We start from the raw sequence: 16,014 nt of genomic DNA, 5'->3' as shown, positions 1-16,014 counted from the left end.
GGATGTGTCGACCAGAGAGGCCATGGTCCGCCTCCCCCGGGGGCACTGCCCCTCCCCCGAGACCTCAGCCCCACTTACGCCCCCTGCTCCCCAACCTGAGCAGCAGATGAGCACCAGGTCTGGGAAGGGGCAGCAGCTGCTGACATCCAAGTGACCCAACCCCTTTTCCCACCCTGCAGGCCAGCCCTGACATCCACTCGGAAGAAACAAGTCCCCAGAAAGCAGACCACCTCCAAGATTCTGGTGCGGAACATCCCCTTCCAGGCTGACAGCCGGGAGATCCGCGAGCTCTTCAGGTGAGGCGCGCCGGTTCGGTCCAGGGGAAGGCGTGTGTGTGGGGAGCCTGCCGGAGCCTTGGGGAAGGCAGCCATCGGGGCCACGGTGGCTCTGCTGAAGGTCAGCGCCATGGTCTTTCCCAGGTCATCTGTGGCTGCCTGTGACTTCTCTCCCTCCATCTCAGCCACTGCTCTCCAGAGGCGGGACTGGAAAGGGTGGTCTTCTCCATCCCCATCAGCTCTGCCCTTGAGCTTCTGAAGTTGCTGTTGCCCAGGTCACTGCTTTGGTTTAAGCCAGTGGTTCTTCACCTCGGCGGCACATTTGCATCACTGGGTGACTTGAAAACGTGCCTTTGCTCAGGCCCAGCCCCCACAGTTGGATTCCCCCAATCAGGGGTGTGGCCCAGACGTTGGGATTTTAAATGTCCAGCCAGGGCGGGGCCCACTGGTCTGTGTGGCGGTCTGGAGAGGGAGCCCCTTTTGGGGTGAGAGCAAATCACCTACACGGAACGCAGTCTAGCAGTTGCTAGCATGGGGTCAAAACGTGGAGGTCTCTGGAGCCCGGCAGGTAAGGGGACCTGCAGGAGTAGGCTCCGTGGGGACTGATGCAGTGACGTCACGCAGAGGTGCAGGTTTTATTGGACCAGTTCTTTCCGAATTTGAAAGAGAAACTGGCAACCGAACTCTCGGGGGGGGGGGGGGGGCGGTTGGCGGCTCACTCGCTGTCTAAACTCAGACACTGTGCAGGACAGAGTCTGTCTGGGGACCAGGGCCCGCCAGGTCGCCAGCCCTGTGCTGGTGCCTCACGCCGTCCGGTTTTCCTGAGCAGCCAGGTGGCACCCAGCACCACGCCCCAGATGCAGTGCCCGCATGAGGGGAATGTTTGAAGCCGAGGCGCTTCCCAGGCGTGTGCCACGTGGCACCGAGAGGCTGTCCAGCCCTCAGAACGGAACAGTAGATGACATGAGCCCCAACCAAGCAGCTCAGTCAGGCTTGGCTGGGACCTAAGAGAGTTCTGGAAACCCACGTGGGTGAACATGAAGGATTCTGCATACGAGGCCCCGTTCACGCAACCTGTGTTTTTCTGGTTCTGGCGTGGAGAGCAAATCTGTGTGAAAATTGCCAGTTGGCGTCTTGCAAGGTCGCCTGTGGGTGCAGAAGGTGAGTTCTGTGTTTTAGAGACTGGAGAGGCGCGTCTGTGCGAGAGCTGCCTCTGCGCGCTCACTCAGTGGGTTAAAGAAGGGGGTCATTTAGAGGGTTTGCTTCCGAAGCCCCCATCCTCCCGTGCGTTCTGAGTCACAAATGAGTGTGCGGCTCCTTAACAGGCGTGGTTAGCGGGGGTTGAGGCAGAGACACCGGCCCCGCAGGGTTCTGTCCAGCAGGGTCTGAGCTTGAGCCAGGTTCCCCTGCATGGGGACAGTCTGGGGGGATGTTTTCCTGCGGCGATCAGTCAAGAGGAGTGAGTAAGGTGGTCGTTACAATAGGTTCAGAAGCGTAGCCTGTGGCGCCTGCTCTTTAAGGAGAGCGCGACTGGAGAACTCCCCGGCGGAAACGGGAGTGCTGTGCGCAGCACCTGTTGAGCAGGAAATAGTGTCCTGTCGGGATGGCAGCTTCACTTGCTCCCGAGGTCGGTTTAGGGTACCACCTCTCCAGGGAACAGAGACCCCGGTGGAAAGGGAAAACACTTTGTTTGATCTCGCGTTTTATATTTATTTTGAGAAGACAAGGAATTAGTGTCCACGGAGCATAGGAACACGCGGTGTCTCTTCTCCCTGCCGTTGTTCCACAGGGAGTTCTCATCAGCCCCTGGAGACTGGAGACTTCCAGGCAGGCTCACCTTGCTTTGTTGTACACATGTCTGGGGCAGTTCCTAGGGGCGGCCAGCAGGGGTCGCTGCGAGCCTTCTCGGGGAGGCAAGCTTGTCCAGGAAACCACAGGCCTGATTTCAGACAAAGCCAGTGTCCAGCAAAGGTCAGAACCAGGGGGAGGTTTCAGGGTTTGGGAGAACCTGTCTGGTCCATTTGTCCAGGCAGGTTTTGCAGACCTGTCCTACCAGGTGTGATCGAAATGACAGCTCCATCTGCAGAGCTCCCATTGCTCTATGCTGGGCAACCTGCGAAGGAGGGGTGGGGTGGACGCCCTTGTCCGTTCTGCACCGGAAGGAAATGGGAGGCCTGGGGACGTGAGGCATCCTGCCCGGACCACACCGCTGAGCCAGGATCTGAAAGTTGGTGTCAGTCTGCGCTGCCAGGCCTAGAGGGCGCTGTCGGTTCCCACGTCCCCTCAGCGGACCCCGAGAGTGTCCCCTGTAACGGGCTCTGCGCTGGGCACTGAGCGTGTGGCTGTCTCAGGAGCAGCACAGGCTCCTCTCCAGGGAGTTCACCGTCTCTGGAGGAGCAGGCAGGAGGGTGGCAGAGACAGTCCGACAGTGCCATACCCAGGGCGTGCGCCGTGCATGCAGGGCTGTGGGAGAGCACCTCGGGTCTCCAAAGACAGCCCACGGGGCCATGCAAGCCGGGACCACAGCTGCCCAGTGAGGCATTGTCTGCCCGGAGGCAGCTGGCACAGTTCTGCGGGATCGTCATCTGGGACGACGTGGGGCTGACCCTTCAGAACAGTCGGAGTGGAGGCCCAGTGGTGGGTTAGGAGACAGCAGTCCTCTCTCTCTACCACCCCCTTTCTGGGCCTCAGTTTCCCCTGGTGTAAAACACTAACGACAGTGTGTGCTGTGGTTTATGGCGAGGGTAGAGTAATAAAGGGTAATGGCTGTTATTAACAGTAAGCATAGTTTTCAAGCCCACCCCCTGTGTCAGGCACTGTGAGCCGAAGTGCCTCTTGTCATTACGTGTCCATTCACTGGAACAGCCCTGCGGGGTGGTCAGTGCCGTCTCCGATTCCAAGTGAACACACCAGCTCTGGAGCCCCACTTCCACTGGGTCATCAGCCCGCTCGGTCTGGCACCCAGCTCCCTCGCCATGTGGCTAGTGCGAGGGCCGTTGAAAGGATTGTATGAGATTGTGCATGTGAGGCCCTCACCACAAGCGCCTGCACAGAGTGGGCGCTAACCAGCGCTCACTGCAGTCATTCAACACAGAGCCGGCGGCCCCACCGGCTTCGAGCTCAGGGCGGGTCTGGCCCTGGGCAGAGCCTGAGCTCTACCGCAGTGCCAAATGGAGGTCCTCTGCAGCGTGTGTGTGTGTGTGTGTGTGTGTGTGTGTGTGTGTGTGTGTCTCCTTCCCCGAGCGTGTCCCGTCTCCCAGGCCTCCCGCACTGGAGTCCGCTCCAGGAGCCAGGCGGCTCACGCCAAGCTTTCCGGAAGGCAGTAATCTTTGGGAAGGGGGTTCCGCCAACAGGCGGGCCGTGAGCGCCGGGCCTGGGGAGTCGCACGTGGCCCCATGCTTACTTACATGGTGCTCTGCTCTCCCCGTCTTCAAGTCCTTACTTTTTGAACAGGAGGCCTTGACTGTTCGTGTTCTGCTGGGCTCTGCAGGGCAACAGAAAGACCGGGAGGTTTGGAGTCAGAGTGTTTCCTCTTCTGCGGGAGGGGATCGAAAGCCGTGCCCGCCTCCCTCCCCTCCCTGACGGGAAAGGCTCAGTGAGAGGAGGGGTGGGCGGACTGACGGGGGTTGGGGACATTTCACAGAGGCTCATCTGTTGTTGTCCTTGTCGTCACGAGTTACCTCCGTGGGTCGTGGCTCAGGAGCAGGGTGCGGACTGACCTGCCCTGTGAGGACGACGTAAGAACGCCCAGGCAGTTCTCAGTTCCGGGAGAGGTGGGGAGCTGGTGGGGGTCACCCCTGCCGATAGACTGTGTGGGGTTGGGACAGCTCCCCTTTTCCCTGGGCTGTGCCACTTCCCAGCTCTGAGCCTCAGTTTTCCACGTCTGCAAAACAGGAATAAGAGGGACGTGGCGGACAGCTAGGTGGTGACGATGAGTCAGTGTATGTGCGATGCCCAGCGCGACGTGCAGCTCGGGACGGGCGCCGGGAGAGCAGAGCTGCTCACACTGCACTTCCTCTGGGCGGGCAGTTACCCCAGGGCACTGAGTTACTGCTGTTTAAGGTGAGGCCTTCCGTTCCCCCTCCCACTGCCTCAGTCCCGACCCCCAGCCAGGGCAGCTTGGCCTGTCTCGTTCTTCCGCAGCCCCCAGCGCGGTCCACCCGGCCCGCCTCATGGCTGCCCTCAGAGGGCTGTCCACATGGTTGTTTGGCACGTCACCCCACCTCCCCCCGCCGACACACCCCAGGCTAGAATCTCAGACACCCCACTGCTGTGTGCACAGGTCCCTGGTACAGCGTGGTGCTCGGTAAGTATTTGCTGAGCACAGGGTCCCTGCGCAGAACCTGACTCCGTGGAGTCCTGATGAAGAGAGGGCGCATGAGGGGCAGAGAGGCTGAGGAGTTCGCCCAGGGTCACACAGCTTTGCAGCAGCACTGCCAGAGCCCCACCCCCTGGGACTGTCCCCAAGTGTCAGGGATGTCAGGTGGGCACTGCCGGCAGATCAGGCAGGCTGGGCCAGCGGCTGCAGGCTACAGAGGGAGAGCTTTTCATCTGAGCCTCTTTTTTTTTCCTCCTTTCTCAGAGGTGCGAACCACCTGCTAGGGGTGTGAATGGGCAAGCTCACAACAGGTGTCTGGAGACCTTAATTACAGGGCTTGCATCTCCTGTCCCCAGCGCATCTGTCTGTCCCTGGCCTCCTCTCCTCATTTCCTCTTGCAGTGACCATGACCGGGACCTGGAGGGAAGGCAGAGGGCAGCTTGCCTGCTGAGTTCCTCTCGGGCTTGCACCTCGTACCCCTCGCCCAGGTGTGGGGTCACTGCCTGATTAACTCCTGGTTGTCAGAAGTACTTTTCCAAAAGCAGTGAGCTTCCCGCCCTGTCACCTGCCCTGGACGATGGGGCTACTTCCTGTTTACCAGGCTTCCTAGGGAAGAAGTCCTGCAAAAAAAAAAACAAACCCCAAAACCAGCCAGCCCAGAGCGTTGGAGTAGGGGAGTGTGGGTGGGGGGAGAGGATACCCTCAGCCTGGTTATGGGTGGGGCAAGGAGGGCGAGGCTGTCCCCAGGTACCCGCCCCCACCTCTGCAGAGCCCCTAGGTGGAGGGCGTCACACCCAGTCGTCATTTTCATGCTGTCTGGCTGCGTCACCCCCGGTGGCAGAGCTGAGTAGTTGTGTCAGAGACCAAATGGCCCTGGAGCCTGCAAATTATTGGCTCTCTGGCCCTTTATGGGGGCAGTGTGTCAGCCCCTCAGCTAAATTACACAGTGGGTCTCTCTGGAGGTGGGGCATGCCCTAGGTGAGGGGTTTTGGTTTTCTGGTTTTAGTTACACAAAGTATTTTTCCCCCCTTTTATAAAACTTACAAACATTACAGGTAAGACCATAACCCTTCGATCCCCACTGAGGACAAGGGGCGAGGCCCTGGCTCAGTTTCTGGGTTCACTTCTACAGCCACTGCCCCCTCTGACCCGTTTCCTCCTCAGGGGTCCATTCCCCTCCTCCTTGGCTGACGATTTGTCTTGTTTTGTTTGAAGACTAGTTTTTAAGAGCTAAGTTGAGAGGTAGGTACAGAGAGTTCTCACGTGTCCCATCTCCACCCATGCACAGCCTCCCCCCGTCATCAGCACCCCCACCAGAGTGGGCCACATGTTACAGACAGGGAACCTGCATGGACGTGCCGTCACCCAGAGTCCGCAGTTTACATCGAGGTCCCTCTCGCTGTTGTGTGTCCCATGGGTTTGGACAAATGCGTAAGGACAGGTGTCCACCGTTGCAGTATCGTACGGAGTAGCCACACTGCCCTAAAAAGTACCCATTTTACTGATGAGCGTTTGAGCGGTTTGCACTTGTTTTTCTATTTCAGATATTGTTCCTGTGAACATTCTTGCGTGTGTCTTTCGGTGGCCATGTGCTTGGTCTCTGTAGGGTGTCTGTGTGGGGGCCGTATTGCTGGGTCATGGGATGTGCCTGTGTCAGCATTAGTAGGTATTTCTGAACCCCCTTCCCAAAGGAGTGGTATCCGTTTGCTCTGTTTGGACGTTCTGGTTGCCCCTTGTCCTTGCCAACACTTGGTATTGTCTGTCTTTCTCTTTTTAGCCGTTTCGTGGATTTGTGATGGCACCATCACACTGCGGTTTTAATTTGCACTTTCCTGATGGCTCAAGAAATCAAATGTTTTTTTATATGAGTATTTGGATATACTTTTTTGTGGAATGCCTGTTCAAGTCTTTTGCCCATTTTTTTAAAAATGGAGTTGTCTGATTTTCTTATCCATTGTTCTTGTTAGTTTCCTAGTCACATTTTGTGTAAGTTTATATGTTGTAAACCTCAGCTCTCCGGTGGGTGTGTGACTGGCGTCCCCCGTGCTCCCGTTGTGCAGTTAGCCTAACGGTGTCCTTGGATGAACGAGGCTCTTAGCATTGCCGCTCTGTCATTTTCTCCCCTTCGTGGTGAGAACTTCTGTGTCCTGTGGAAGAAATCGTGGCCTCCTCCAAGCGCATGAAGTTAGCTTGGTGTGTTTTCCTCTGAAAACTCTGACCTTTCACACTTGGCTGTGCGACCCGTCTGCAATTGATTTTTGTGTGCGGCGTGAGGCAGAGATCGAGGGACGCTTCCCCCCGTGTGGGTGTTCAATGGGCCTGACGTGATTTGTTGCGAAGACCGTTCTCTCCTCCACTCTGCGGTATTGATTTTGTCATAAATCAGGTGACTGTGTGTGTGAGGGTCTGCTCCTGGACACGCTGACTCGTTCACGGGTCTATTTGTCTACCCCTGTGCCAATACACAGTCCTAATCACTGTGGCTTGCTTGTAGCTCAGTGTCTGGTGTCTTTGTTCTCCAGGCTCCCGGGGGCTGTCCCAGCCCTCTGCGCTTGCCGGCCTTTGGGTTTTTATCCCACAGCAGCTGCAGGTTCTGAGCAGAGGGAGTGGGGGGTCTGACGTCCTGTCAAAGGTCTTGTGAGGGACATAGGTCAGAGTGAGTGTGAGGAGACCTCCCAGGAGGCTTTGGGGTCACCTGGGCCAGAGGTGACTGTGGCCTGTCCAGGTGTCCATGGTGGAGGTGGAGTGCCGGTCAGTGTGGGGCTGCATTCGTGGGGACCGGCTGATGGCTGCGGAGAGGCCTGGGGTGAAGAGGGGAGTCGAGGACGACCGCTGTATTTAGGTCGAAGCAGCTCACCGGGGGCATCGAGGGTGGGCAGGCCCAGGGAGGCATCAGCCCCACTCCACCCACGCCCCCTTCCTCACCTGTGAGGTGTTACACAGCCACCGGCCATGATGGTGGGGCCCATGCCGTGATTCTCAGTCACCTGCCCGTGTGTTCTGGGTTCTGGTGGTCGGTCCTGTCGGGGACACCCCAGTTCAGGTTGCCTGTCAGCTCCTCAGATGTCCTCTGTGGCACCAGCGTTGCTGTGTCGCTGTTCCTCACGGGCGCATCCTCAGCCCTGTGACCCAGGCAGGCTGTGTGGACTCCGGGCGCTTGCACAGCCCTTACCAGAGGGCCAGCCGTGCGGTGCTTTTGTGCTCACAACGTCACCTTCTGTCCCTGACAAACCCCGGGAAGCCCTAAGCCCCGAGCGAGCAGCACAGGCGGGCCTACAGTCCCAGGCACTTTTTCCTACAACAGCAGCAGGGACAGAGGTGCGCCCTGCGCCCTCCGATGTGCCCAGCAGCACACAGCTGTTAAGTCCTCGTGACACTCCTGCCTTCAGCAGCGTCACCACTGGGGCTGCACGTGTATGTGAGGCTTCTTAGGGCCAGTCTGTGAACACTGCACGCGGGCCCTCTGTGAGTCAGCGCCGGCCAGTTTCAGAGAGCCCACTGCTGTCCCCGGGTCCCTACGTTCCAAGGAAGCAAGAAGCCACCTGGAAAGATGATTGCGGTGATAGGGCAGGAGCAGAAATGACCAAGGAGTTCATCCTTCCACAAAGGGAACATCCCAGGGACCGGAAGCAGGCATCTTTCCTAATGTCTTATCAACAGAAAAGATCTGGGGTTCCAAATGGACTCCAGGGCTCACGTTCGCTGTGCGGTGCAGCCCAGCAGAACCACGTGGGGTCCAGGTCCCAGATGTGGTCACCTCCTGCCCCCCAATGTGTGACCACAGCTTGAATGGAGCTTTTAATGTTTTAGTGTGGGGCCCACTGGCGTAGGGGGGCGGGGCACGAGCAAACCAGACTAGACAAATTGGAGGACCTAGGGCTGGCCAGCTGACAAAAGGAATGCTGGCGGGGAGAGGACAGGGCTGAGACTCACCGCACATGGCACCCGGCATCAGGTTTCTGCTCTGAGGACAAATGAGTGAAATACGCAAGCCTATCAGAATGGCTGCAAAAAACAGGACTAACCCAAAATGCCGACGAGGATGCTGGGAAACTGGGTCTCTTGCACACTGCCGGTGGGAACGTCGACAGCGTGGCTGCGTGGCAGAGGCACCCGGGCAGCATCTCACGAACAAAGCACACACTCCCCATGGGCGCCGGCGACTGCACTTGGGCACCCGAACCAGGGACACAGAAACTTCCACTCGCACAAAAACCTGTGTGCACGCCCACCGGCTGACGAGCGGGCGAACCCGATGTGGTCTGTCCGTACAATGGAATGTTATTCTGCCATAAATAGGAATGAGGCAGTGACACACCGCAGCGTGGACGAACCTTGAAAACATTATGCCGAGTGAAAGAAGACAGGCACAAAAGGCCTCGTACTGTGTGATTTCATTTATAGGAAATGTCCAGAACAGGCGCACAGAGAGAGGGAGAAAGTAGATCAATGGTTGCTGGGGGCTGGCGAGGCGGGGGAGGGCAGTCGCTGAAGGGTGCGGGGTTTCTTTTCAAGCGGCTGAGAATGTTCTGAGATTGACTTCGCTGATGGTTGCAGGACTCCGAAGATGCTAAAAAAACAGTGATTTGTCCACTTTAAGTGGGTGAGTTGTATGGGAAGTGAATCATATTTAATACAGCTGTCACCAAAGAAGGAAGGGAGGGGGAGAGAGAAAAGAAAGAGAAAGTAAGACGTCTGCACACAGACATTCACCGCAGCTCTATTCGGAATAGCGCAAAACTGGACGTGACCCAGGTGTCCTTCGGCGGCGAGTGGAATTGGGGTCCATCCGTGCTGGGGCATGTTCCTAAGCGAGAAAACAGAGCACAGTATTGATACGTGCACAGTATTGAGCCCGAACGACTCCAGAGAACGATGCTGAGGGGAAAAGCTAATTCTGAAAGGTTACGTGCTGTGTGATTCCATTTACGGAACATTCTTTTTCAGAAACTTAGAATCATACCTTACAGTGCGCTCGCCACACTAACTGCAGTAATCGTCCGTCAGTGTGCAGACCTGTCCTGACACCAGCGGTTGCTATTCCTGCTCACCTCTTCGCCAACCCCCCACAGCCTCCCCTCTGGTAACCGTCCCTCTGGTCTCTGTTTCTGTGCGTCTGCTTTTATTTTGTGTGCTTGTTTGGCTTTGTTTTTAGATTCCACATATAAGTGAAACCATCCATAACCTCTTAAAATGCCAGAATGAGAGACAGAGCGGATGAGTGGTGTCCCCAGATTAGGGAGGCAGGCAGGGGGAGAGGTGGCGTGACTACAGAAGGGGAGCAGGCAGGACCCCTGTGATAGATCGTCCCGTTCTCTGAGCGGCTGGCTGTAGTCACTCAAGTCTGCGTGCGATCGCATTGCATAGGATGAAATGCGCACACAAAGGGGGCTGTAGTTATGTAGGGTGTGACCGTTGGGGGCCGGGGGAGGAGTGATGGGTTATTTCCTACAACCGCGTGTGAACCTATTATTATCTCTAAGTAAAACATTAAAAGAATAAGCCCCAATCCATAAAGGATTAAAAAAGGGTACTCTGCAGTAGTGAGTAGCCCATCACCAGGGGCAAGCAAGTAAAGGCTAAAGCTAAGTCTGCTAAGGATGCCATAAAAGGGATTTCTGCTGGAGCGAGAGGCCAGGCGCACTGCCTTCGAGACACTTCCACCCGGGAGTTGTCGGCAGTGGCGTGTGTGGGGGTCAGAGAAGGAGTCCTCTGGGCCTTGGGGTCCACCACAGGTCTGACCACAAGCGAGTCTTTGGTCGGAAGGGAATGAACACTCAGCAGCCACACAGTTAATAGCCAGGTTTGGGGGGAGGGGGGTAGAGAAATTACTTCAACTTTTATATGCTCTATAAAGAGTATATACGCTTTATTGCTTAAATCTAGGCTAATGGAGCCCAGGGAAATGAACAGGCTGGCCCAGTGAGCATATTCTACCTCCTAGGATCTATTTTTATTTAGTAGGTTTGTGTGTGACCCTGGTGCTGTAGAGAATGTAGAAAAATACTAAGCTTCAGCCGTTTGTGGGGTGAGAAAACCCTGCTTAGCTGTTTCTTCTCTGTTCAGAGAGGAAAAACCAGCGTGTAACTTCCTTGGGCTCTCATCAGTCTCTGTCCCTGCAGCCGCTGGTCTTGCAGGCTGGGCACAAGGCCGCGTTTCTCCCGTGCCTTCCCTGTTGACCATCTCCAGGAACGCTGCCCCAAGGGGCTGGGTAGGGACAGGCACCAGGGGAAACTCTTCATTTGAGAGGCCCACTTTGCAGAAATTCCAGACCCTTAGCTTTTTAAAAAATTATCCTGCTCTCGGCCTAGCAGTGTGTCCCCCAGGGGTGGTCAGCGCTGGGAAAGTCGCTGCTGCTGGCACCAAGACCGGGCAGCGCTGGCTCAGAGGAGGGGCTCCGGCTCCCTGAGTTCTTCCTTTCCGTGCTGCCCTTGTCCTTCTGCCATCGGGATTGGCTCTCACCTTGGAAAGGCGCCAGCGTGATTTTCCAAGTGAGAAGGATCCTGAATTCTGGCCCAGTTCCGCCCCGCACCCACTGTGTGACCTTGGGCGGCGGCACGACTTCCCAAGCCTGTTTGTTGAATGAAGGGCAGACCTGCCTGGTGAGGCCATCCATGGGGGACAGCTTCCACCACGAGAGCCAACACCAGTCCTCGTTGGTCATGGCAGGCCAGAACTCTGTGTCGGTGGGTTGTGGGGCCACATGGGCTCCCCGGGAAGTGGCATGGTGACTGCTTGGTGACGTCTGCCACAGACCCTCTGGGAGGTGAGTCGCTGCGGGTATTGGCCTAGGGACATGGTGTCCGTCGCTTGAGCTTTTCCAGTTCCAGAGGGCTGGGGGAGAGAGCAGTCCCAACCCGGGGGCGCATGTGGAAGCCTGCTGAGTTTTCCCCTCGAAAAACTCACTGCAAACTCTGAGGGCTGAAAACACTTGGGTTGTCACTTTCTTCCTTTCTTTGAGATTCCGTGGGCCCATAGATTTGGTCTAACATTGCGGCTGTTTTCTTTCCATCCGCAGCCGGGTTGGTTCCAGATCAGGTGACAGAGGCCCAGACAGTGGGACTGGGCACCCTGGGGCGGGCGTGCAGGTCCTGGGGATTAGGGTGGCACTGTGCGACCTGATTCTGTGTGGTCAGACACGGACCCCGACGCCGTCCCCACAGCCTGCTCCAACCTTGCTTTCCCACCTCCTCTCTCTCCATTCACTTCCCTTTCAGCTACAAGGTCTCCGGCTTTGTCTGGGCTTGTCGGGAGGGCGGCAGTCGGCTCATTGTTGCAGCTGATAATTGTGCTCGGAGTCTCGGGCTGGGTGCTGAAAGGCAGCCGGGGGCCCCAGGATGTCCTGGGAGGCTTCTGAGTAGGAGTGACTTCTGTCTCCTCCCGTGGGGTCTCGGAGCTTCCCGTGGAAAAGGGAGGTCTCAGCGTACTGCTTTTTAGTTAAGAAAGAGCTCGTTGGTTCAGCAAATATTTACTAAGCATCTCTAATGAGGCAGGGACTGTGCCAGGCGCTGGGTTACAGAAACAAACGTGAACTCCGGGAAGGGAAGGGACTGGCGTGGCTTAAGGGGAAGTGGAGACGGGGTTCACTCCATTAAAACCCTTTTGTAGAGGCCAGGTCTTCCACATTGTCGGTCTGGTTACAACCTCCCTGTAGAACAGCAAGAGTCACAGCTGTGTCTGGTTTGCTGTAAGGACAAAGTCAGTGATTCTGGTAGCGGACGTGGCCTTTCTCCGGCCCGGGGCAACTGTCCTAGATAGCGTGGTTCGTGCCCGCAGCTCCTCCAAGGCGCCCTGATGGCACTGAGAGCTGAGGGCTGGGCTGCAAGTGCAGTCCTCTCTGGTCAGCTGGGTCTCCGAGGAAAGTAGCCTCATCTTTCTGCTCCCCCCAAGGACACTGAAGCGAGGGGGCTTCAGTGCAGGATCTTCTGTGAAAGGGTTTTCTGTCCAAAAGGGACATTTCATCACATCAGGGCCCGAGACCTGTGTTTGTCAGACTCGAGTAATGCATCAAGAGCTCTTTTAAAGAAAGGTGAAAATCTCACAGCTCTGCCCCGCGGGGATAATGTAAATATTTTTATTAATATGCGACTTAAGTGTGTGTAGATGTAAAACTCAGAGTAAACTGACAGCTTCCGCTCGTGGTTCTCTTAGGACCATAAAACCAGAACCCATTCTCAAATTAAATACAAACAAAATTTAAAATCAATAAAATTCAAATTAAGAACATTAGTTCAGTGTGATGGGTGGTGTTTTGCGAAGCGAGGTTCAGAACGTGGGTTTTAACCTTAGGAGGATGTAGCCTCGGGTCCAGATCTGCACGCCGTCTGGCGCGCGTGGGTCCGAGATGCGAACCCAGAGAGCACCTGCGCCAGTCTGTCCAGGGCGGGTCGCCGGACAAAGGCGCTCCCAGGGCAGCATGTTCAGACCCCTCGCTCATCAGGGTCTCGGCCAGTCACCAGACGCCTCTCCGCACGCGGCCTCCCTTCGCCGCTATGGGCGCTGCCTCAGTCACAGGGAAACAAGTTAGCTTTGTAGAGTCGTTGACGTGACCCGTGATGGATAACCGAGTACCCACTCTCAGAACTGAGAACAGAGAAGTGCTTCGTCGGTCGGTCACTCCTGCCGATTGGCTGATCTCTTGCTGCAGGTTGGCCAGTATAAAGATGGGTTCCCCAGACACAGCACCCACTCCCACGCTGAGGAGAGGGACCGGCCACCGCGGCCAGGTCTTCTGCGGTCAGCGAGCCTGTACCACCGTGTGCCAGGTCTCTATAGCACGGTTGTAATACACCTGTTAAGTTCGATGGTGTAAATGCGCACAGAAGGTTTGACAATGATCCCACAAAAGTAGCCTATCCCCCCCAGCCCTGCCCTCCCTCCCCTCACACACGCGTGCACCCAGATCTACCTGCAAGGCAGCGGGCCGCGTGTTGAAAAACTCTTCTGGTAAATGAGCTCTTTCCGCGGCTCACATTTCCGGTCTGAGATGCTGGTGGGGTCCGCGTAGACCTGGGGTCCTTTTCCCTGCCAAGGCCCCCCGTGGTTGAACGCCACCAGTCATTACTCACCTGATGGCGTGGTCTCGGTCATTCTGCTGCCTGTCACCAAGGGCGAATACAGTTTGGGGAGCCTGTTAGCCAGTCTTGAGTGTGCTGGGGGAGGATGTGGACAGAGGCGCCACTGGGTGTCATCGAAGTCACCCAACAAGGGGCCGCTCAGTGAAGGGGCTCTTCCAGCTGGACACTGTGTGCGAAGGTTGCTTGACTTAGAGACAGCATCTTAGAGCGTCAGCGCCGGGACCAGTGGGAGTCCCACCACTGGAGCTCCGTCCGACCTGTACAGCTGACCGTGGCAGCCCCGGGGGTCTGCCGGACTGGTGGTGGATGTTGGCTCCTCCATTATTACCATCTGTCCGGCTTGGAGCAGTCATTGAAATACCCTGAACTGGTGAAGTGAGGACCATAGCACATACGTGTTGGGGTTATTACGAGTATTCAATGAGTTGCTGAAAGTAAAGCTGCTTGCCCAGCACCATGGTTCTCAAACTGTGTGCCGAGGAACCTTGGGATGCCTCCGTGACCTCACAGGTGCACTGTGGGATAGGTTAGGTTTCCTAGAGAAACACAGTAACATCTATCCGAGATGGTGCCAGCTCCTGTTAAATTGTTTAGACCTGTTCATAGGTCAGGCTATTAAGTTACGACGGGACTGTTTGGTATTTTTTGGCTTACAGATGCCGTGGAAAACCCACTGAGACACTGCAGGCACTGCGGCCCAAGGAAGTTCGGGAACCTGTAGTTAGTGTTATTTCACTGTAATGCAACCAGAAAGCCTCTGCTGGCCTCAAGATTCCGTTCGGTTTCGACTCATTTCCCTGTGGGGGCTCAGGGTTGGTGCCCCGGGTTATCAGGCTGTTCCTCCTGCCTCCCTGCCCTTCTCCTCTGATCCCTTGTAAAGTACACTGATTTCCCAGCTCAGGTTTTGGAAGGTCCCCCAGCTGCCTGCAGTCATCTCAGAGGGGTGTCATGAGAGCATCCAAACCATAAAAGTCTTAGAAGAAAATTAATTTGCTTGAATGTCCCTGCCTCAGAGTGTTCCTGGTGGGGGCCGGCACCCACAGTCTGGACCCTGGCGTTGGGGGTGGGGAGAGGCTCTCCCCAGTCAGGGGCAGCGGATGGCCTTGTCCACCCTTAGCCGCTGAAGTGTCTGCGGCGCCGAGCTGAGAAATCCTCCAGCTCTCAGCAGCATGTTATGTGAGGGGGCTGCTGCATCCCCGATTTTCGGGTCAGGGGGAGCACATTAACAGGGAAGATCGGAGAACCCCAGGCCTAGGGGCTTCTGGTTTTGTTTGCTTTGGTTGGTTTTCGTCCCTCCTTCCAGCCCCCTGCGGCCATCTGGCTGGCTGGAGCACACGGCCTACAGGTGCTAGGTTAAACCGCACAAGAACGCAACGTGTGGCCACCTCCGGCCCGCAGGAGGAGCCCTGCGTTGAACCCTGCGGTTAGCCCTCACACATGCGTGCTGTCTCTGCAAGTGCGGGTTTTTCTGACTTAAAAAGTAAACTGTAATCGCAGGACTAAAACACAGATATATTTTCTGCATCGAAAGACAGACTGTCGCCCTTAGCGTGGCGCCGCCCGCCTCCCCAGAGGAACTCACACTATCCGTTCGGTGCAGCTGCTTTCGGTCTTGTCTCTGCGTCTGGTCCACGTGTGACCCTGCGGCCTGCATATGCCATTGCGCTGGGCCTGCTCGGACAGAAATGGTGCCGTGTTTATGTTTCGTGAACCTTCCCTCGCTCCTCTGGAAGGTGTCTGGATTTCTTTCCGGTTTAGTCCGTGGAGCTCTACCTAGTTCTTAATGCCCAGCGTCCCCTCTCTCCTCCGCGGGACCATGCAGCCCATTTTACAGATGAGGAAAACGGAGTTCAGAGTGCAGAGGGGGCAAGCCGGTGGACACCCAGCCTGGGCTCTCCTACTCTACCAGCCGGCCTTCCCGTGTCCCTGCTGCTCTGCAGCTGGCCCATTGTCCTTTAAAGGCTGATGGACATCTCCTAATAACTGAGTAGGGGGTAGGGCTTCCTGGCAGACCACCATTCCGGTTAATGGAGAGCTACCATTGATAACCATGGATGGCCAATTTCCAAGGAATTAGATTAGAATAAAACATACTCAACACTGGAGCTCGATGGGGTGTAATTGAGTCTCTGACGATCCAGAAGGCGACTCAGGGCCTGCAGGGCCCCGGGTCAGCATTGTGAATATGAGTTATCACTGCGCACGGGCAGGAGCCTTGGCTAATGGGGCTTCCTGGCCGCTGGCCGAAGCAGCTCTCGTCGTGTGCAGCCACCCCTGTGATGGGCCTTGTCTTCTGGCCAGAGAGCAGGCTTGTAGAAGGGCGCAGTCCCTGTCCAGCATCCGA

The 16,014-nt window shown here is 56.5% G+C and overlaps 1 protein-coding gene across 4 annotated transcripts in view; it reads left to right on the top strand.

Annotated features, from left to right (window-relative positions):
• RBM19 (RNA binding motif protein 19) overlaps positions 1 to 16,014 on the top strand; it is a 116,944-nt gene that overhangs the window by 33,704 nt on the left and 67,226 nt on the right. For all 4 annotated transcript variants that reach the window (XM_024566792.4, XM_024566789.4, XM_024566793.4 and 1 more), the window contains exon 21: positions 180 to 296. In XM_024566792.4, coding sequence (XP_024422560.2) covers positions 180 to 296 — 117 coding nt within the window. The remainder of the gene's footprint in view (positions 1 to 179; positions 297 to 16,014) is intronic.

The sequence above is a fragment of the Desmodus rotundus genome, chromosome 7 (assembly GCF_022682495.2).
Source record: "Desmodus rotundus isolate HL8 chromosome 7, HLdesRot8A.1, whole genome shotgun sequence".
Taxonomy (NCBI): domain Eukaryota; kingdom Metazoa; phylum Chordata; class Mammalia; order Chiroptera; family Phyllostomidae; genus Desmodus; species Desmodus rotundus.
This window is presented reverse-complemented; position numbering and strand designations above follow the sequence as displayed.